General features: G+C 50.9%; 1 protein-coding gene across 1 annotated transcript in view; it reads left to right on the top strand.

The window, feature by feature from the left end:
- ARRB1 (arrestin beta 1) overlaps nt 1-20,015 on the top strand; it is a 102,886-nt gene that overhangs the window by 11,972 nt on the left and 70,899 nt on the right. Inside the window, exons 2-3 of the mRNA XM_060235361.1 lie at nt 10,453-10,621; nt 16,164-16,193. Of these exons, the coding sequence (XP_060091344.1) occupies nt 10,453-10,621; nt 16,164-16,193 (199 nt within the window). The remainder of the gene's footprint in view (nt 1-10,452; nt 10,622-16,163; nt 16,194-20,015) is intronic.

Here is a 20,015-nt window from a genome sequence, read left to right as displayed (position 1 = left end):
ATACTAAGTTGGGAGGGGTAGCAAATACAGCAGAAGACAGCGTCGCAATAATAGTATGATCGTTTCAGGGTGGAAAACTGGGCTAAAACAATTCAAATGAATTTCAATGGGGTTAAATGCCCTGGGGCCTGTTTTGTTCGACATCTTTATCAATGATTTGAACGAAGGAATAGAGGGAATGCTTATTTAATTTGCAGATGGTAACTAAATTGGGAGGGGTCGCAAACACAGAAGAAGAAGAAGAAGAAGATAGAAGAAGAAGAAGAAGATATTGGATTTATATCCCGCCCTCCACTCCGAAGAGTCTCAGAGCAGCTCACAATCTCCTTTACCTTCCTCCCCCACAACAGACACCCTGTGAGGTGGGTGGGGCTGGAGAGGGCTCTCCCAGCAGCTGCCCTTTCAAGGGCAACCTCTGCCAGAACTATGGCGGACCCAAGGCCATGCTAGCAGGTGCAAGTGGAGGAGTGGGGAATCAGACCCGGTTCTCCCAGATAAGAGTCCGCACACTTAACCATTACACCAAACTGGCTCTCCAGAAACAGGATACAGGATGACCTTGACAGGCTGGAAAACTGGGCTAAAACCAATCAAATGAATTTTAACAGCGATATATGTAAATTTCTGCGTTTAGGTAGGAAATATGCAATGCATGATTAGGGGGTGAGTTGTCTTAGCAGCAGTATGTGCAAAAAGGATCTAGGGGTGTTAGTGGACCATGAGTCAATGGTGTGATGCGGTGGCTAAAAAGGCCAATGCAATTTTGGGCTGTATCAACAGAAGTCTAGCGTCCAGATCACGTGAAGTGATGGTATCGCCTTACTCTGCTCTGGGAAGACCTCACTTGGAGTCTTGTGTTCAGTTTTGGGCACTACATTTTAAGGATATAGACAAGCCGGAATGGGGTCCAGACGAGGGCGACAAAGATGATGAGGGATCTGGAGATCAAGTCCTATGAGGAAAGATTGAAGGACCTGGGGATGTTTAGCCTGGAGAGGAGGCGGCTGAAAGGTGATAGGATCACCATCTTCATGTTCTTGAAGGGCTGTCATATAAAGGATGGTGCACAATTGTTTTCTGTTGCCCCAGAAGGTCGGATTAGAATCAATAGTTTGAAATTAAATTAAAAGAGGTTCGGCTAAACATTAGGAAAAACTTCCTGACCGTCAGAACGGTTCCTCTGTGGAACAGGCTTCCTCCTTGGGAGCTGGTGGGCTCTCCTTCCTTGGAGGTTTTTAAGCAGAGGCTAGATGGCCATCTGACAGCAATGAGGATCCTGTGAATTTAGGGGGAGGTATTTGTAAGTTTCCTGCATTGTGCAGATGGCTGGACAGCATTACTGATGTAAGAAGAAGAAGACGACGACATTGGATTTATATTCCACCCTCCACTCAAGAGTCTCAGAGCGGCTCACAATCTGCTTTCCCTTCCTCCCCCACAACAGACACCCTGTGAGGTGGGTGGGGCAGAGAGGACTCTCACAGCAGCTGCCCTTTCAAGGACATCCTCTGCCAGAGCTCTGGCTGACCCAAGGCCATTTCAACAGTTGCAGGTGGAGGAGTGGGGAATCATACCTAGTTCTCCCAGGTAAGAGTCCACACACTTGACCACTATACCAAACTGGCTCTAAACCAAACTGTAACTAACACGAATTTGAGCAGACTTCGGAGGATGGTAGAAGACAGGAGGGCCTGGCGTGACTTTGTCCATGGGGTCGCAAAGAGTCGGACTCGACTGTGCGACTGAACAACGAAAGCAGGGGGTTGGACTAGATGACCCTGGAGGTCCGCGGATGGTGTAGGTTACTGGTTAGGAACTGGATGCGAATCCTGTGGTGCTGTAAAGACCCAACATCATTTCCCCCAGACTATATGCTATTGTTTGTTAAAGCTCGCTTATTCTGATAAGGCCAGGGGATGGAGACCCTCTGGGCTGAAAGGGAAAATTTGTGGCTCAGTGGTAGAGTATCTGCTTGGTATTCAGAAGCCCCAGGCTTCTGAAGAAGACCGCAGATCTATAACCCACCCTTCTCTCTGAATCAGAGTCTCAGAGCAGCTTACAATCTCCTTCCCCAACAACAGGCACCCTGTGAGGTGGGTGGGGCTGAGAGAGCTCTCCCAGAAGCTGCCCTTTCAAGGACAGCTCTGTGAGAACTATTGCTGACCTAAGCCCATTCCAGCAGCTGCAAGGGGAGGAGTGGGGAAATCACACCCGTTTCACCCAGATAAGAGAGCTCTGGCTGACCCAAGGCCATTCCAGCAGCTGCAAGTGGACGAGTGGAGAATCAAACCCGGTTCTCCCAGATAAGAGAGCTCTGGCTGACCCAAGGCCATTCCAGCAGGTGCAAGTGGAGGAGTGGGGAATCAAACCCGGTTCTCCCAGATAAGAGAGCTCTGGCTGACCCAAAGCCATTCCAGCAGGTGCAAGTGGAGGAGTGGGGAATCAAACCCGGTTCTCCCAGATAAGAGAGCTCTGGCTGACCCAAGGCCATTCCAGCAGGTGCAAGTGGAGGAGTGGAGAATCAAACCCGGTTCTCCCAGATAAGAGAGCTCTGGCTGACCCAAGGCCATTCCAGCAGGTGCAAGTGGAGGAGTGGGGAATCAAACCCAGTTCTCCCAGATAAGAGAGCTCTGGCTGACCCAAGGCCATTCCAGCAGCTGCAAGTGGAGGAGCGGGGAATCAAACCCGGTTCTCCCAGATAAGAGAGCTCTGGCTAACCCAAGGCCATTCCAGCAGCTGCAAGTGGAGGAGTGGGGAATCAAACCTGGTTCTCCCAGATAAGAGAGTTCTGGTTGACCCAAGACCATTCCAGCAGGTGCAAGTGGAGGAGTGGAGAATCAAACCCAGTTCTCCCAGGTAAGAGAGGCTCTGGCTGACCCAAGGCCATTCCAGCAGCTGCGAGTGGAGGAGTGGGGAATCCAACCCGGTTCTCCCAGATAAGAGAGCTCTGGCTGACCCAAGGCCATTCCAGCAGCTGCCAGTTGAGGAGTGGGGAATCAAACCCGGTTCTCCCAGATAAGAGAGCTCTGGGTGACCCAAGGCCATTCCAGCAGCTGCAAGTGGAGGAGCGGGGAATCAAACCTGGTTCTCCCAGATAAAAGAGCTATGGCTGACCCAAGGCCATTCCAGCAGCTGCAAGTGGAGGAGTGGGGAATCAAACCCGGTTCTCCCAGATAAGAGAGCTCTGGCTGACCGAAGGCCATTCCAGCAGCTGCAAGTGGAGGAGTGGGGAATCAAACCCGGTTCTCCCAGATAAGAGAGCTCTGGGTGACCCAAGGCCATTCCAGCAGCTGCAAGTGGAGGAGTGGGGAATCAAACCCGGTTCTCCCGGATGAGTCTGCGCACGTTCCCACTACTCCAAACTGGTTCTCTTAAGACCTTTGACTCTGTTCCCCTGATGTTCCTGGGGTCCACATCCCCCAAGAGCAGCATTGCTAGGGACATTTTGGGCTGTGTAGGGAGGGACGTCCCTTCTGTCCGTGGAAATCCACCGTCGGATGTAAGCCGGTGAACAGTAGAGCCATGAATAATGCTTCAGAAGGCCACGGGAGCTTATGAGGCAGCAAATAATCTTTCAGCTTGGCAGGCAAGCTCTCCTAAATAGCTGTTCTGTAACTTACTGCCTGAATTCTAATAACAAGGAAATCAAGTAAATTGCCTTTGAGCAAGAGCTCCGCAGACGAAACGGGAGCACTAACAAGACCCTGGCTTGTGTCACTGTGTATGGCATGATTGCTGTGTTTGTGTAGGTTTGTTATTCTTTGGGGAGAGGCCTTGGCTCTGTGGCAGAGCATCCGCTTGGTATGTAGAAGGTCCCTAGGCCAACCCCCGGCATCTGCATCATAGAATCATGAAATTATAGAGTTGGAAGGGACATCCAGGGTCATCTAGTCCAACCCCCGGCAGAATGCAGGAATTTCACAGATACCTTCCCCACACATCCCCATTGACCCCTGCTCCATGCCCAGAAGATGGCAAAAGCCTCCAAGTCCCCTTGTAAAACTGGCCTGGAGAAAAATTTCTGCCTGGCCCCAAAGAGAGAGCCAGGTTGGTGTAGTGGTTAAGTGTGCGGACTCTTATCTGGGAGAACCGGGTTTGATTCCCCACTCCTCCACTTGCACCTGCTGGAATGGCCTTGGATCAGCCAGAGCTCTCTTCTCTGGGAGAACCGGTTTTGATTCCCCACTCCTCCACTTGCAGCTGCTGGAATGGCCTTGGGTCAGCCAGAGCTCTCTTATCTGGGGGAACTGGGTTTGATTCCCCACTCCTCCACTTGCAGCTGCTGGAATGGCCTTGGGTCAGCTAGAGCTCTCTTATCTGGGAGAACCGGGTTTGATTCCCCTCTCCTGCACTTGCAGCTGCTGGAATGGCCTTGGGTCAGCCATAGCTCTCTTATCTGGGAGAACCGGGTTTAATTCCCCACTCCTCCACTTGCACCTGCTGGAATGGCTTTGGGTCAGCCAGAGCTCTCTTATCTGGGAAAACTGGGTTTGATTCCCCACTCCTCTACTTGCAGCTGCTGGAATAGCCTTGGGTCAGCCAGAGCTCTCTTATCTGGGAGAACAGGGTTTGATTCCCTACTCCACCACTTGCAGCTGCTGGAATGGCCTTGGGTCAGCCAGTGCTCTCTTTAGAGAACCAGGTTTGATTCCCCACTCCTCCACTTGCAGCAGCTGGAATGGCCTTGGGTCAGCCAGAGCTCTCTTTTCTGGGAGAACCGGGTTTGATTCCCCACTCCTCCGCTTGCAGCAGCTGGAATGGCCTTGGGTCAGCCAGAGCTCTCTTATCTGGGAGAACCGGGTTTGATTCCCCACTCCTCCACTTGCAGCAGCTGGAATGGTCTTGGGTCAGCCAGAGCTCTCTTACCTGGGAAAACCGGGTTTGATTCCCCACTCCTCCAGTTGCACCTGCTAGCATGGCCTTGGGTCAGCCAGAGCTCTCTTATCTGGGAGAACCGGGTTTAATTCCCCACTCCTCCTCTTACAGCTGCTGGAATGGCCTTGGGTCAGCCAGAGCTCTCTTATCTGGGAGAACCGGGTTGGATTCCCCACTCCTCTGCTTGCAGCTGCTGGAATGGCCTTGGGTCAGCCGGAGCTCTCTTATCTGGGAGAATCGGGTTTGATTCCCCACTCCTCCACTTGCAGCTGCTGGAATGGCCTTGGGTCAGCCATAGCTCTCGTAGGAGTTGAAAGAGAAGCTTCTGTAATAGCTCTCTCAGCCCCACCCACCTCAAAGGGTGCCTGTTGAGGGGGAGGAAGGGAAAGAAGTTTGTAGGCTGCTCTGAGCCTCTGTCCTTGAAAGGGCAGCTTATTTGAGACTCCTCTCAGCCCCACCCACCTCACAGGGTGTCTGTTGTGGGGGAGGAAGGGAAAGGATATTGTAGGCTGCTCTGAGCCTCTGTCCTTGAAAGTGCAGCTCCTGGGATCACTCTTTCAGCCCCATTTGGTGGCCAAAGGATTTGAGCTTCAGCTTCAGCATCTGACCTTCCAGGGAACAGTCAGGGTTGATTTCCCTTAGGATTGACTGAGTGGATCTTCTTGCAGTCCAAGGGACTCTCAAGAGTCTTCTCCAGGGAGTGCTCCCTTCTCATTGGGTGGCCAAAGTATTTGAGCTTCAGCTTCAGCATCTGGCCTTCCAGGGAACCGTCTGGGTTGATTTCCCTTAGGACTGACTGATTTGATCTTCTTGCTGTCCAAGAGGCTCTCAAGAGTCTTCTCCAGCACCACTAATGTGAAAGATTTCACTGGCTCATTTGGTAGAGCATCTGTTTGTATGCAGAAGGCCCTAGGTTCAGTCCCCGGTATCTCCAGTTATGAAGGAGCAGACCATATGTGATGTGAAAGACTTCAGCCTGAGACCCAGTGAGCAGCTTCCAGTTGGACTAGACAACACTGACCCTGATAGGCCAGGAGGCTGATTCTTCTTCTTCTTCTCCTCCTCCTTCTCAGATTTATACCCTGCCCTTCTCTCTGAATCAGAGTCTCCGAGCGGCTTACAATCTCCTATATCTTCTCCCCCCACAACAGACACCCTGTGAGGTGGGTGGGACTGAGAGAGCTCTCCCAGAAGCTGCCCTTTCAAGGACAACCTCTGCGAGAGCTATGGCTGACCCAAGGCCATTCCAGCAGCTGCAAGTGGAGGAGTGGGGAATCAAACCTGGTTCTCCCAGATAAGAGTCCGCACACTTCGCCACTACACCAAACTGGCTCTTTTATAAGGCAGTTTCATATGTGCATTATTTGGGGAAGCATGGTGGCTCAGTGGTAGAGCATCTGCTTGGTATACTGAATGTCCCAGGTTCAATCCCTGGCATCTCCAGTTAAAAGGATCAGGTGATAGGAAAGGGCACCACCTGAGATCCACAAAAGCCACTGCCAGTCTGAGTAGGCAGTATTGACCATGATGGATCAAGGGTCTGATTTGATCTAATGTGAGATGATGAGTCTGCCCCTTGTGGAGTGCTACGTAAGAACATAAGAGAAGCCATGTTGGATCAGGCCAATGCCCCATCCAGTCCAACACTGTGTATCACACAGTGGCCAAAAAACCCAGGTGCCATCAAGAGGTTCACCAGTGGGGCCAGGACACTAGAACCCCTCCTACTGTGTTCCCCCCAAACACCAAGAAGACAGAGCATCACTGCCCCAGACAGAGAATTCCAACAATATGCTGTGGCTAAGAGCCACTGATGGACCTCTGCTCCAGATGTTGATCCAATACCCTCTTGAAGCTGCCTGTGTTTGTAGCTGCCAACACCTCTTGTGGCAGTGAATTCCAAGTGTTAATCACTCTTTGGGTGAAGGACTTCCTTTTATCCATTATCTAACCTGATTGCTCAGCAATGTCATTGAATGACCATCAGTTCTTGTATTGTCAGAAAGGGAGAAAAGTACTTCTCTCTCTACCCTCTCCATCCCATGCATAATCTTGTAAACCTCTGTCATGTCCCCCCTCAGTTGACGTTTCTCCAAGCTAAAGAGTCCCAAGCGTTTTATCCCTTCTGCACAGGGAAAGTGTTCCGGCCCTGGAATCCTTCTAGTTGCCCTTTTCTGGACTTTTTCCCAATGTTATAATATCCTTTTTGAGGTGCGGTGTCCAGAATTGTACACAGTACTCCAAAGGAGGCCGCACCATCGATTTATACGGGAGTATTAGGATACCGGCTGATTTGTTTTCAGTTCCCTTCAAAGACGGCTGTTAGTTGCCACCCCTAAAGCCAAAAAAGAAATTGAGAACATTCCACAGGCTTCTTGGGGCCTGAGCGAAGTTGCAGTTGTGAGGAGAGGGATACCCTCCAAATGCAAGCGTCGGCCGTCTGTCCTCATTGATTCAAGGGACAAGACCACTTTCCCCTTTTGGCTCCCCCAAGTCTGAGAGTTCACCCAGAAACCAGCAGCCTCTTAAACGGAGCAAATCGGATTAAACGGGAGTCGTCTCAAAGTTACCCCCGAGAGCCGCTTAAATGGAAGCCTTTTATTATTCATGGTTTTCAAATGTCACCTGCCTTTTTCTGAATGGCGGGAAGGGACGTTTGTGTCATGCGGTGGGAGAACTGGATTCCCCTTCTTCTGACCCCGAAAAGAATATTTTGGGGTTGGAAAAGACTCGAGGAGATAGAGGTGTAAGAGTTTGGAAGCTGTGGTGGGGAGGAAGGGAGTCTGTAATACCGGAGTGAAATGCAGGCCTCAGATTCAGCAGGAGCTCACAGGCGTGCAGCTCCTGAACCTTTCTGAGGGTTCCCCCTCCTCCTCCCCACCTGCTTTGTCCATTGAATAGTAGGTGCAGCTGCATAACAATCCTTGGATTAGGAGAGCGGGCAGCCAGCCAGCCACTAGGGGCTTTGCCACGCCCCCAGCAGCCCTGATTAACCCCTGGAGAAGCCCATACCACACTTTCTCCACTTAATGTGATTTTGGGTGGGGGGTGACTTGCTGGCCTTTTGATTTGGGGGGGGCAGGAGAGCCCCAGGTGAGCGAGGCCTGCTTGGTCTGGCTGGATCTCTAACCTCGCTCACCCAGGGCTCTCCTTTCTTGCGTTAGGTTTGCGGAGAGCCGGTTTGGTGTAGTGGTTAAGTGTGCGGACTCTCATCTGGGAGAACCGGGTTTGATTCCCCACTCCTCCACTTGCACCTGCTAGCATGGCCTTGGGTCAGCCATAGCTCTGGCAGAGGTTGTCCTTGAAAGGGCAGCTGCCGTGAGAGCCCTCTCCAGCCCCACCCACCTCACAGGGTGACTGTTGTGGGGGAGGAAGGGAAAGGAGATTGTGAGCCGCTCTGAGACTCTTCGGAGTGGAGGGCAGGATATAAATCCAATATCTTCATCTACCTCACAGGGTGTCTGTTGTGGGGGAGGAAGGGAAAGGAGATTGTGAGCCGCTCTGAGACTCTTCGGAGTGGAGGGCAGGATATAAATCCAATATCTTCATCTACCTCACAGGGTGTCTGTTGTGGGGGAGGAAGGGAAAGGAGATTGTGAGCCGCTCTGAGACTCTTCGGAGTGGAGGGCAGGATATAAATCCAATATCTTCATCTACCTCACAGGGTGTCTGTTGTGGGGGAGGAAGGGAAAGGAGATTGTGAGCCGCTCTGAGACTCTTCGGAGTGGAGGGCGGGATATAAATCCAATATCTTCTTCTTCATCTTCTTCTGGTTTTGGCTGGTGAGGGGAGTGGCTAGAGATCCAGCCAGACCAAGCAGGCCTCGCTCGCCCGGGGCTCTCCTTTCTTGGGTCAGGTTGCTTTTGGCTGGCGAGGGGGCTGGCATATGCTAATAAGTTATGCTAATGAACTCCACTACCTGTTTTTCTACAAAACAACCCCTGGTGAAATGCAAACTGTTATTCTGTCTGCTTAGCATCTGTACCTCGGATTTTAGCTCACGGGGATGATCCCATATACCTTAGGTTTCAGTGTCTGAGAGGCAGGGAAAAATAAAAGCTGAAAATCAAAACTCCAGGTTTTGTAGTGACGATACAAAACTGTGCTGTTTGGGCAGAAGCGGTCTCTTGCGATCATAATAGGGCTAGAAGCATGTCTGGGTATGGAATTTGTAACACTGAAAAGGCTAAAACTAGTTGACAGCGTATTCTTATCACGTCCCTTGTGGACAGAATGAGTCAGAGTGAAATGATGCACGTATTTTTGAGCATGTGTTGCATACGTCTGCAGAATGTACAAGGATCTTCTGCTGTAGATTGTCCTACATAAAAAAAAATTTCACATTGAGCATATGGAATAATACTGTTTTTAAAAAGCATCTAACTCTTTCCTAATGAGGAGGAAGAACAGATCCCCGTGGCGCAGAGTAGTACAGCTTCAGTACTGCAGTCCTAAACTCTGCTCACGACCTGAATTCGATTCCAGCGGAAGCTGGGTTCAGGTAGCCAGCTCCAGGTTGACTCAGCCTTTCGTCCTTCCGAGGTCGGTAAAATGAGTCCCCAGCTTGCTGGGGGGAAAGTATTGATAACTGGGGAAGGCAATGGCAAACCACCCTGTAAAAAAGTCTGCCGTGAAAATGTTGTGAAAGCAACATCACCCCAGAGTCGGAAATGACTGGTGCTTGCACAGTGGATTGTCTTTACCTTTTATCTTTAATGAGAAGGTATTTCATAGAGAGGTCTTTAATTTTGAGTTCTGTCCAAAATGTCTAAATTTGCCATCTTGAAAATCAAGGGGGGGGGCATCCTCTGTAAAAATGGAGAAAGGGTTGTTCTCCCCCCCACACACGTACAGCTCCCCCTCCCCCCCCAAAAAAAGCCTTCGCAGTTTTAGGAGCAAATCAGAAATTGATTTCAGAGCCAGGACTCAGCTTTTTTTTTGTAATAAACAATTTTTATTAGTAACATATGGTAGCAAAACTATATCTACATCTTATAAAGACTTAAAAAAAGAAAAATTCTTCTACCCCATATGTTACTTTTCCCCCACTCCTCCCCCCGTTACTTGACCCCCCCGCCAGTGTTATTTACTTAAAAGAAACAAATATTAAAGGTACACTTAACTATTAAAAAACCAAAAGTTATATTCTTATTTTAAAAACGTAATCATTATCAAAGATTGTCCAATGTCCTTTTATTTTCCACTCTTTTTTCTACGTATCTTCTGAACTTCTTCCACTCCAATTTAAAGAGCTCCAAATCATAGTCTCTTAATTTTCTTGTTAATTTGTCCATTTCACTCCGTGACATACTTTAACAATCCAATCCCATTTCTCTGGTATTTTTTCTTGCTTCCACAGCTGCGCATACAATCTCCTAGCAGCTGAGAGCAAGTACCATATCAAAGTTCTATCTTCTTTTGGAAATTTTTCCATTTGTAATCCCAGCAGAAAAGTCTCTGCAACTTTAGAGCCAGGACTCTGCTTTTGAGTGGTAAGGAGGGGACCCCCACAGTGAGACCGATTTCCCACTAGGGCTTGCTCCGGATAGAGAGCGCTTCTCTCCGTTTTCCCACCAGATGCCCTGGAGCTGCGCGTTGTCGTGCTGCTTTTCCGCGGCATGCAGAAGCCGCTTGTAACAGGATGGCGCTTGCTGCGGGAAAGCGGTGTGCCAAACTCGCAGCTCTGTGCGAAAAGTGCCGGGATCGAAGGGGCACTCCACCCGGAACTAGCCTTCGTGCGAAATCGGTCGGAGTGTTTTTCTCCCTCTCCCCAAGTACTAGAACTCCAGGGCATTAATGGAAGCTGATGGGCGGTAGGGTCAGGATGGACAAAAGGAAATACTCCTTCGCACAGAGAGTGCTTAGAAGGGGGAATTTGCAGCCAGAGGATGCGGTGGTGGCCACGGGCATAAACCAGCTTTCAAAGGGGATGAGATAGATTCATGCAAGATAAGTCTGTCGACGGCTACTGGTCATGGTGGCTGATGGGAAACCTCTACATCCAGAGACACTAATCCTCTGAATCGCAGAGCCAGGAGGCAACTCAGGGGAAGGCCTCGGCCACTCTGCCCTCTTGTTGGCCCTCCAGAGGAACTGGTTGGCCTCTATTGTGAGACAGGAATCTGGACTAGATGGACCCTCACTGATCTGACCCAGCAGGGCTCTTCTGAGGTTCTTCTCAGGGGAAGGCCTCGGCCTCTCTGCCCCATTGTTGGCCCTCCAGAGGAACTGGTTGGCCACTGTGTGAGACAGGAGGCTGGACTAGATGGACCCTCACTGATCTGATCCAGCAGGGCTCTTCTGAGGTTCTTCTCAGGGGAAGGCCTCAGCCTCTCTGCCCTGTTGTTGGCCCTCCAGAGGAACTGGCTGGCCATTGTGTGGAGACAGGAGGCTGGACTAGATGGGACCCTCACTGATCTGACCAGCAGGGCTTTTCTGAGGTTCTTCTCAAGGGAAGGCCTCGACCTCTCTGCCCTGTTGTTGGCCCTCCAGAGGGACTGGTTGGCCACTGTGTGAGACAGGAGGCTGGACTAGATGGACCCTCAGTGGTCTGATCCAGCAGGGCTTTTTCTGAGGTTCTTCTCAGGGGAAGGCATTGGCATCTGCCTTGTTGTTGGTCCTCCAGAGGAACCGGTTGGCCACTGTGTGAGACAGGAGACTGGACTAGATGGACCCTCACTGATCTGACCCAGCAGGGCTCTTCTAAAGTTCTTCTCAAGGAAGGCCTCGGCCTCTCTGCCCACTTGTTGGCCCTTCAGAGGAACTGGCTGGCCACTGTGTGAGGCAGGAGGCTGAACTAGATGGCCCCTCACTGATCTGACCCAGCAGGGCTTTTCTGAGGTTCTTCTCAGGGGAAGAGCCTTGGCCTCTGCCTTGTTGTTGGTCCTCCAGAGGAACTGGTTGGCCACTGTGTGAGACAGGAGGCTGGACTAGGTGGACCCTCCCTGTTCTGATCCAGCAGGGCTCTTCTGAGGGTCTTCTCAGGGGAAAGCCTTGGCCTCTCTGCCTTGTTGTTGACCCTCTAGAGGAACTGGCTGGCTAGGATGTTGGACTAGATTGGACTGCCCGGTCTGATGCTTTTACACCGATCCTGCACTGAGCAGGGGGTTGGACTGGATGACCTCCGTGGCCCCTTCCAACTCTGTGATCCCAGGATCTCAAAGACTAGCACATCTGTGGTGGCGGAGGCTTGCCTTTGTGGTGTCCGGTGATGCTTGGTTGTTTGGGTGGCAGCTGATTTAACACCACCCCCGGCGGAAATTCATCCACAGAGATTAGCGTTCCCAGATGTCGGTTCATGCAGCAATAACGAGGACTAATTGAATTGCCTCGGAGTAAGGCTCTTTTCCTGCTTCACGGCTATCACGTCGCTGTGTTTGTGGAAGGGGGGGGGAGGGAAACGAAAATCCGTATTGAATTTCCCATTCCTGCGCTAATGTGAGCATTGCAGGGAATCCAGTTCCGTTCATCCACAGTTCTCTCACCTGGGGCATCTACGTTCTCCGGATGGTGCAGAATCGCTTAATAGGGCAAAACGGACAACAAGTTCCCAGCTTGTGCGTGTGGCTGTGATGCAAACTCAGGCGTGTGCGCTTGTTTGCGGCGTGCCCAGAACTTGCTTGCGGCAGACTTGGCAAGGTAATCATCGGAGCAAACCTTTTTCGTACAGTCTGGCAAGAGGCCGCACAGTTTTGCCTGGCTGGGCAATTAGGTCTAAGGTTTTGGCTTTGCTTTGTCGAACTGAGAAGGGTTGTCAAATCCAATTCAAGAATATTTGGGGACTTTTGGGGCGGGGGGGGAACCAGTAGACTTTGGGGCTGGAGCCAGGAGCAAGGGTGTGACCAGCACAACTCATCTCCAAAAGCAGTTGTGGCCATCAAATTTATAGGGACCGCACACCTTTTAAATGCCTCCTTCCATTGGAAATAATGAAGGGAAGGGGCACCTTCTTTTGGGGCTCATTGAATTGAGCCCCCTGGCCCAATCCTTTAGAAACATGGAGGGTCTTTTGAGGAGAGCATTGAATGCTATGCTGAAAATTTGGTGCTTCTAACTCAAAAAATAGCCACCCCCAGAGCCCCAGATAACCACAGATCAGTTTGGTGTAGTGGTTAAGTGTGCGGACCCTTATCTGGGAGAACCAGGTTGATTCCCCACTCCTCCACCTGCATCTGCTGGAATGGCCTTGGGTTAGCCAGAGCTCTCTTATCTGGGAGAACCGGGTTTGATTCCCCACTCCTCCACTTGCAGCTGCTGGAATGGCCTTGGGTCAACCAGAGCTCTCTTATCTGGGAGAACCGGTTTGATTCCCTACTCCTCCACTTGCAGCTGCTGGAATGGCCTTGGGTCAGCCAGAGCTCTCTTATCTGGGAGAACGGGTTTGATTCCCCACTCCTCCACTTGCAGCTGCTGGAATGGCCCTTGGGTCAGCCAGAGCTCCCTTATATGGGAGAACCAGGTTTGATTCCCCCACCTCCACTTGCAGCTGCTTGCAATGGCCTTGGGTCACCCATAGCTCTCTTATCTGGGAGAACCAGGTTTGATTCCCCACTCCTCCACTTGCAACTGCTGGAATGGCCTTGGGTCAGCCAGAGCTCTCGCAGGGCAGCTGCTGTGAGAGCCCTCTCTCAGCCCCACCCACCTCACAGGGTATCTGTTGTGTGTGTGGGAGCGGGGGGAGGAAAAGGAGACTGTGGACCACTATGAGACTCTGATTCAGAGTGGAGGGTCGATATATATAAAGAGAGCCAGTTTGGTGTAGTGGTTAAGTGCACGGACACTTTTCTGGGAGAACCGGGTTTGATTCCCCACTCCTCCACTTGCACCTGCTGGAATGGCCTTGGGTCAGCCATAGCTCTGGCAGAGGTGTCTCTGAAATGGCAGCTGCTGTGAGAGCCCTCTCAGCCCCACCCACCTCACAGGGTTGTCTGTTGTGGGAGAGGAAGGGAAAGGAGATTGTAGGCCGCTCTGAGCCTCTGTCCTTGAAAGGGCAGCTGCTGTGAGAGCTCTCTCAGCCCCACCCATCTCACAGGGTGTCTGTTGTGGGGAAGGAAGATAAAGGAGATTGTGAGCCGCTCTGAGTGGAGGGTGGGATATAAATCCAATATCTTCAATCTTCTTCTTCAGATCAATTATCCATTATAGCCTATGGAATTGGTTTCCATAGGGAATAATGGAGTGCCCAGGAGACTTCCCTCCCCCCTGCAGCTTTCTGACGACCCTGAAGCGGGGGGAGGGCCTCCAAACCGGGGGATCCCCTGCCCCCACCTGGGGATTGGTAAACCCTAGAACTGACGTGTGCAGGTTTTTGACCAAGCAGGCAAATTGGAAGCAGATCTTGAGAGCTACCTGGGGTGGGTCAGGCAGAAGATTTGGTATTTAGGTTGCTATTCAGGGAAGGCGTCGGAAAGTGGGCCGACTAGAGAGCGATGTGAAGCGTCATTTAGTGGCATCTCCTTCTCCCCCGACCCCTTTCCGTCAACAATGGGGAAAAGACCAAGTCCGTGAAGTTGGAGGGGGTGTGTGGAAACCAGCTGAGCCTATGATAGCCATGCATGCAATTCCACCCCGTGATTTCCCATCTTTCAGGGCTGAAAATAAACACAGGGACCAGCAGTTGTTGCAGAAGTGTGGGAACACAGGTTAGCTCAGTCTCCTTCTGGGCCACTCGCCTGGAAACATTTTTGCTTCGCCCTAGGGGAGCTGACGCCAGGCCACTGCGGTTACCATCTCAGACCACTTCTGCTTCATGAGCTCTGTGAGGCACACACAAAACTCCCTCCGGCAAGGAAGAGAGCCAGTCCGGAGACTCTAAGACACGGGTGGCCAAACTGTGGCTCTTTCACACAATATCGGGAGGCTCTTGAAGCCCCCAAAACCCCGTCAGCCAGATTGGAGAAGGTATTTGTCTCTTTAAATCGTTTGTCCAAACCAGGGCTTTTTTTTGTAGCAGGAACTCCTTTGCATATTAGGCCACACACCCCTGATGTAGCCAATACTGGAGCTTACAGGGCTCTTCGTACAGGGCCTAGTGTACGCTCCAGGAGGATTTACTGCATCAGCGCTGTGTGGCCTAATATCCAAAAGGAAGTCCTGCTACAAAAAAAAAGCCCTGGTCCAAACTGAAGCAGCTGGCAGTTCCAAGAATGTATTTGAAGTTAAAGTAGCTTTCTTCCTACCTCTCCTTCCCTCACCATCTATTTTCCTCCCTCCATTTCTTGCCTTCCTTCTTTCCTCCCTTCCTTCCCTACCTCCATTCCTCCCTCCCTCTCCTCCCTCCTTTCCTTCCTTCCCTTCTTCCTTCCTGCTTTCAAACATCTGACATCCATGCCTTGGGGCTCTCAAACATCTCCCTCCCTCCCTCCTTCCTTCCTTCCTTCCTTCCTTCCTTCCTTCCTTCCTTCCTTCCTTCCTTCCTTCCCTTCTTCCTTCCCTTCTTCCTTCCCTTCTTCCTTTCTGCTTTTCAAACATCTGACATCCATGCCTTGGGGCTCTCAAACATCTCCCTCCTTCCTTCCTTCCTTCCTTCCTTCTCTTGCTTCCTTCCTTCCTTTCTGCTTTCAAACATCTGACATCCATGCCTTGGGGCTCTCAAACATCTCCTTCCTTCTTCCTTCCTTCCTTCCTTCCTTCCTTCCTTCCTTCCTTCCTTCCTTCCTTCCTTCCTTCCTTCCTTCCTTCCTTCCTTCCTTCCTCCCTCCCTCCCTCCCTCCCTCCCTCCCTCCCCTTCCCCTTCCCCTTCCTTTGGGGAGGGACGGTGGCTCAGTGGTAGAGCATCTGCTTGGGAAGCAGAAGGTCCCAGGTTCAAATCCCCGGCATCTCCAAAAAGGGGTCCAGGCAAATAGGTGTGAAAAACCTCAGCTTGAGACCCTGGAGAGCCGCTGCCAGTCTGAGAAGACAATACTGACTTTGATGGACCAAGGGTCTGATTCAGTATAAGACAGCTTCATATGTTCAGGTTCACTCCCTCCCTTCCTCCCTCCCTCCCTCCCTCCTTCCTTCCTTCCTTCCTTCCTTCCTTCCTTCCTTCCTTCCTTCCTTCCTTCCTTCCTTCCTTCCTTCCTTCCTTCCTTCCTTCCTTCCTTCAACATCTAACATTTTATTCTGTCTGGCTCTTATGTTCCGATTTGGCCACCTGAGATTGCTCTAAGGGTTGGGTTGGCTTTTTTCTTTGAAAGGGCTAGACTCCGATACTGATGGATGTATTGGAATTTCCACTCCTGCTAAATCCTGTAGGTGTCTACCCCATTACTGACTCTCTCCTTTTCTCTCCCTCTCTTGTTTTGCAGAGTTTTTAAGAAGGCCAGTCCCAACGGAAGGTGAGTTGAATTTCTCTGTCGATTCTACAGATTTCTTTGGCGGGAGCAGACGTCGGAAGGAAGGAAGAAAATTGAGTAGGAGAATCGACTGATTTGCAGCATTGATGTGGCTGTCAGGGCGTGAATGGCGCTCAGTGCTTTACACACACGGAGAGCTCGTTCTGTCCTCTCTTTCAGACTGGCTCAACCTGTTTGGGAGGACCAGAGCTCAAAAGGGAGGTGGGGAACACCTCCCTTTTGGAAGGTCCTAGGCTCGACCCTCATGCAGAAGGTCCTAGGCTCGACCCTCAGCACCTCTGGCTGCAAGGATCATAGGTGGAAGGACTGAGGAGGAGGGAAAAGAGCAGGAGGAGAGAAACTTATAGAATCCTAGAGTTGGAAGGGACCTCCTGGGTCATCTAGTCCAACCCCCTGCACAATGCAGGAAACTCACAAACACCTCCCCCTAAAATTCACAGGATCGTCATTGCTGTCAGATGGCCATCTAGCCTCTGCATAAAAACCTCCAAGGAAGGAGAGCCCACCACCTCCTCCCGAGGAAGCCTGTTCCAATGAGGAATCGCTCTAACAGTCAGGAAGTTCTTCCTAACGTTGAGCCGGAAACTCTTTTGATTTAATTTCAACCCACTGGTTCTGGTCCTACCTTCCGGGGCCACAGAAAACAATTCCACACCATCCGCTATATAGGACAGCCCTTCAAGTACTTGAAGATGGTGATCCTATCACCTCTCAGCCTCCTCCTCTCCAGGCTAAACATCCCCAGCTCCTTCAACCTTTCCTCATAGGACTTGGTCTCCAGACCCCTCATCTTTTTCTATGACAGCCCTTCAAGGACTTGAAGATGGTGATCCTATCACCTCTCAGCGGCCTCCTCTCCAGGCTAAACATGCCCAGCTCCTTCAACCTTTCCTCATAGGACTTGGTCTCCAGACCCCTCATCTTTTCTATGACAGCCCTTCAAGGACTTGAAGATGGTGATCCTATCACCTCTCAGCGGCCTCCTCTCCAGGCTAAACATGCCCAGCTCCTTCAACCTTTCCTCGTAGGACTTGGTCTTCAGACCCCTCATCCTCTACAGGACATCACTTCAAGTACTTGAAGATGGTGATCCTATCACCTCTCCTCCTCTCCAGGCTCCTTCAACCTTTCTTGATAGGACTTGGTCTCCAGACCCCCTCCCCAGATTTTTGGTACAATGCCCAAAATATCCTCTACATCCTCATTTCCCTCTTCCTTGGGAGGTGGCGGGCTCTCCTTCCTCAGAGGTTTTCAAGGAGAGGCTAGATGGCCATCTGACAACAATGCTGATTCGGGGAAGTTAGGCAGGAGTGGAGGGCAGGACATGAATCCAATATCTTCTTCTTTGCAAAGGATCTAAAAACGTGCTGTATGGTCGTTTCGTTCCTGACGCTGCCGAATCAGGTTTTTTGCCCACCAAATTAAGGAATTTGCTTTGGAGCAAGGGGATTTTCCCTGGAAAGCTGGAAGTTCAACAGGTCCAGTGTAAAGGTGCAGTGAAAGCATCCCCGTTGGATTTCTGTCTGTGGAGAGCTAGAGGAGGTTTGCCAGGGAAAAACAGTCTTTTTCACAAATTAAAGCATTTGCTTTGAAAGAAAGGGCTTTTGACCACATCCTGGGGAGCCAGAAATCCAACAGGTGCATAAAGGTGCTGTGGAAGCATCATCTGCAGGATTTCCTCCTGTCGAGGGCTAGAGGACGTTTCCCAGGGGGGAAAAGTGTCTTTCACAAATTAAGGAATTCACTTTGCAAGAAAGGGCTTTTCACCACCGTCTTGGAATCCAGAAATTCAACAGGTGCATAAAGCTGCTGTGACAGCACCACCTGTTGGATTTCTGACTGCTGAGGGCTAGAGGAGGTTTGCCAGGAAAACAAATTAAGGAATTCACTTTAAAAGAGGGGTCTTTCGGCCACAGCCCGGGGAGCCAGGAGTTCAACAGGTGAGTGAAGATGGAATGAAAGCATCACCTGCTGGATTTCTGGCTGTTGAGGAGAAGAGGGACTTTGCCTGGGGAAACAGGGTGTTTCAAAAATTAAGGAATTTGCTTTGGTATAAAAGGTTTTGCAGCACTGCCTGGGAAACTGAAAGTTCAACAGGTGCGTAAAAGTACAGTGAATATGTCCCCTGCTAGATTTTGGCCTGTAGACGACCTGAGGAGGGATTTTCAAAAATGAAGGCTGCCACTTTGAGCTGAAGGGTACTTTGAACTAAGGGCTCCGTATGGAGCTCAAGGCAGTTTACAAAATAAATAAAATATGTAAAAGAAGAGTAGGTAAAATATACAAAGACCAACCATTTAAAATCATAATTTAGGTCTACTTTAGGAGAGCCAGTTTGGTGTAGTGGTTGAGTGTGCGGACTCTTATTTGGGAGAACCGGGTTTGATTTCCCCGCTCCTCCACTTGCAGCTGCTGGAATGGCTTTGAGTCAGCCATAGCTCTGGCAGAGGTTGTCCTTGAAAGGGCAGCTTCTGTTAGAGCTCTCTCAGCTCCACCTACCTCACAGAGTGTTTGTTGTGGGGGGGGGACACTGAGATTTAGAGTATAGGGTGGGATATAAATCCAAAATTATCTTCTTCTTTAATCAAATGCAGTTCTCAATCAAACCATCTTCAAATGCCTCCGAAAGTTCAAAAGTGAGGGGGCCAGGGGGTGGAGTTGGGGGAGGTGAGGGACCTTTGGGGGGGGGTTAATGCCACAGGCTCCACCTTCCAAAGAATAATAAGAAGATAATATGGGATTTATGTCCTGCCCTCCACTCCGAATCTCAGACTCTCAGAGCAGCTCACAATCTTCTTCATCACCTTCCCTCACAACAGACACCCTATGAGGTTGGTGGGACTGAGAGAGCTCTCCCCAGAAGTTGCCCTTTCAAGGACTGAATCTCAGAGTGGCTCACAATTTCTTTTCCCTTCCTCCCCCACAATAGACACCCTGTGAGGTGGGTGCGGCTGAGAGGGCTCTCACAGCAGCTGCCCTTTCAAGGACAGAGGCTCAGAGCCGCCTACAGTCTCCTTTCCTTTCCTCCCCCACAACAGACACCCTGGGAGATGGGTGGGGCTGAGAGGGCTCTCCCAGAAGCTGCCCTTTCAAGGACAGAGGCTCAGAGCGGCCTACAATCTCCTTTCCTCCCCCACAAAAGATTTATTGGATTTATGTCCTGCCCTCCACTCTGAATCTCAGACTCTCAGAGCAGCTCACAATCTTCTTTATCACCTTCCCCCACAACAGACACCCTGTGAGGTGGGTGGGGCTGAGAGGGCTCTCACAGCAGCAGCCCTTTCAAGGACAACCTCTGCCAGAGCTATGGCTGACCCCAGGCCATTCCAGCAGGTGCAAGTGGAGGAGTGGGGAATCAAACCTGGTTCTCCCAGATAAGAGAGCTCTGGCTGACCCAAGGCCATTCCAGCAGGTGCAAGTGGAGGAGTGGGGAATCAAACCCGGTTCTCCCAGATAAGAGTCCGCACACTTAACCACTACACCAAATTGGCTGTCCAAGGAGGTGGAACTCTCAGAAGGAGGAGGTGGAACTCTCAGAAAGGTTCAGAAGCTGTGCTCCTGTGAAATCCCACTGAATCTGAGGCCTGGCTCTACCAGAAGAGCCGCAGGCAGAGAAGAGGCAGCCCTGGTAAAAGACCACTTCCTGTGTTCACATGGGCCGGTTTCCCTTTGCCAGAGGCCTGGCCTGTGTTTCATCGCTCTCTCTTTCCTTCCCGCCCCTCTGGCTGCCGGCCACTGGCCAATTAGGGCCGGGAGGCTGTAAAACAGGAAGGGAACAAGCCGCGCTATAAATCTTGTCATTCT

The sequence above is a fragment of the Heteronotia binoei genome, chromosome 3 (genome assembly GCF_032191835.1).
Source record: "Heteronotia binoei isolate CCM8104 ecotype False Entrance Well chromosome 3, APGP_CSIRO_Hbin_v1, whole genome shotgun sequence".
Taxonomy (NCBI): domain Eukaryota; kingdom Metazoa; phylum Chordata; class Lepidosauria; order Squamata; family Gekkonidae; genus Heteronotia; species Heteronotia binoei.
This window is presented reverse-complemented; position numbering and strand designations above follow the sequence as displayed.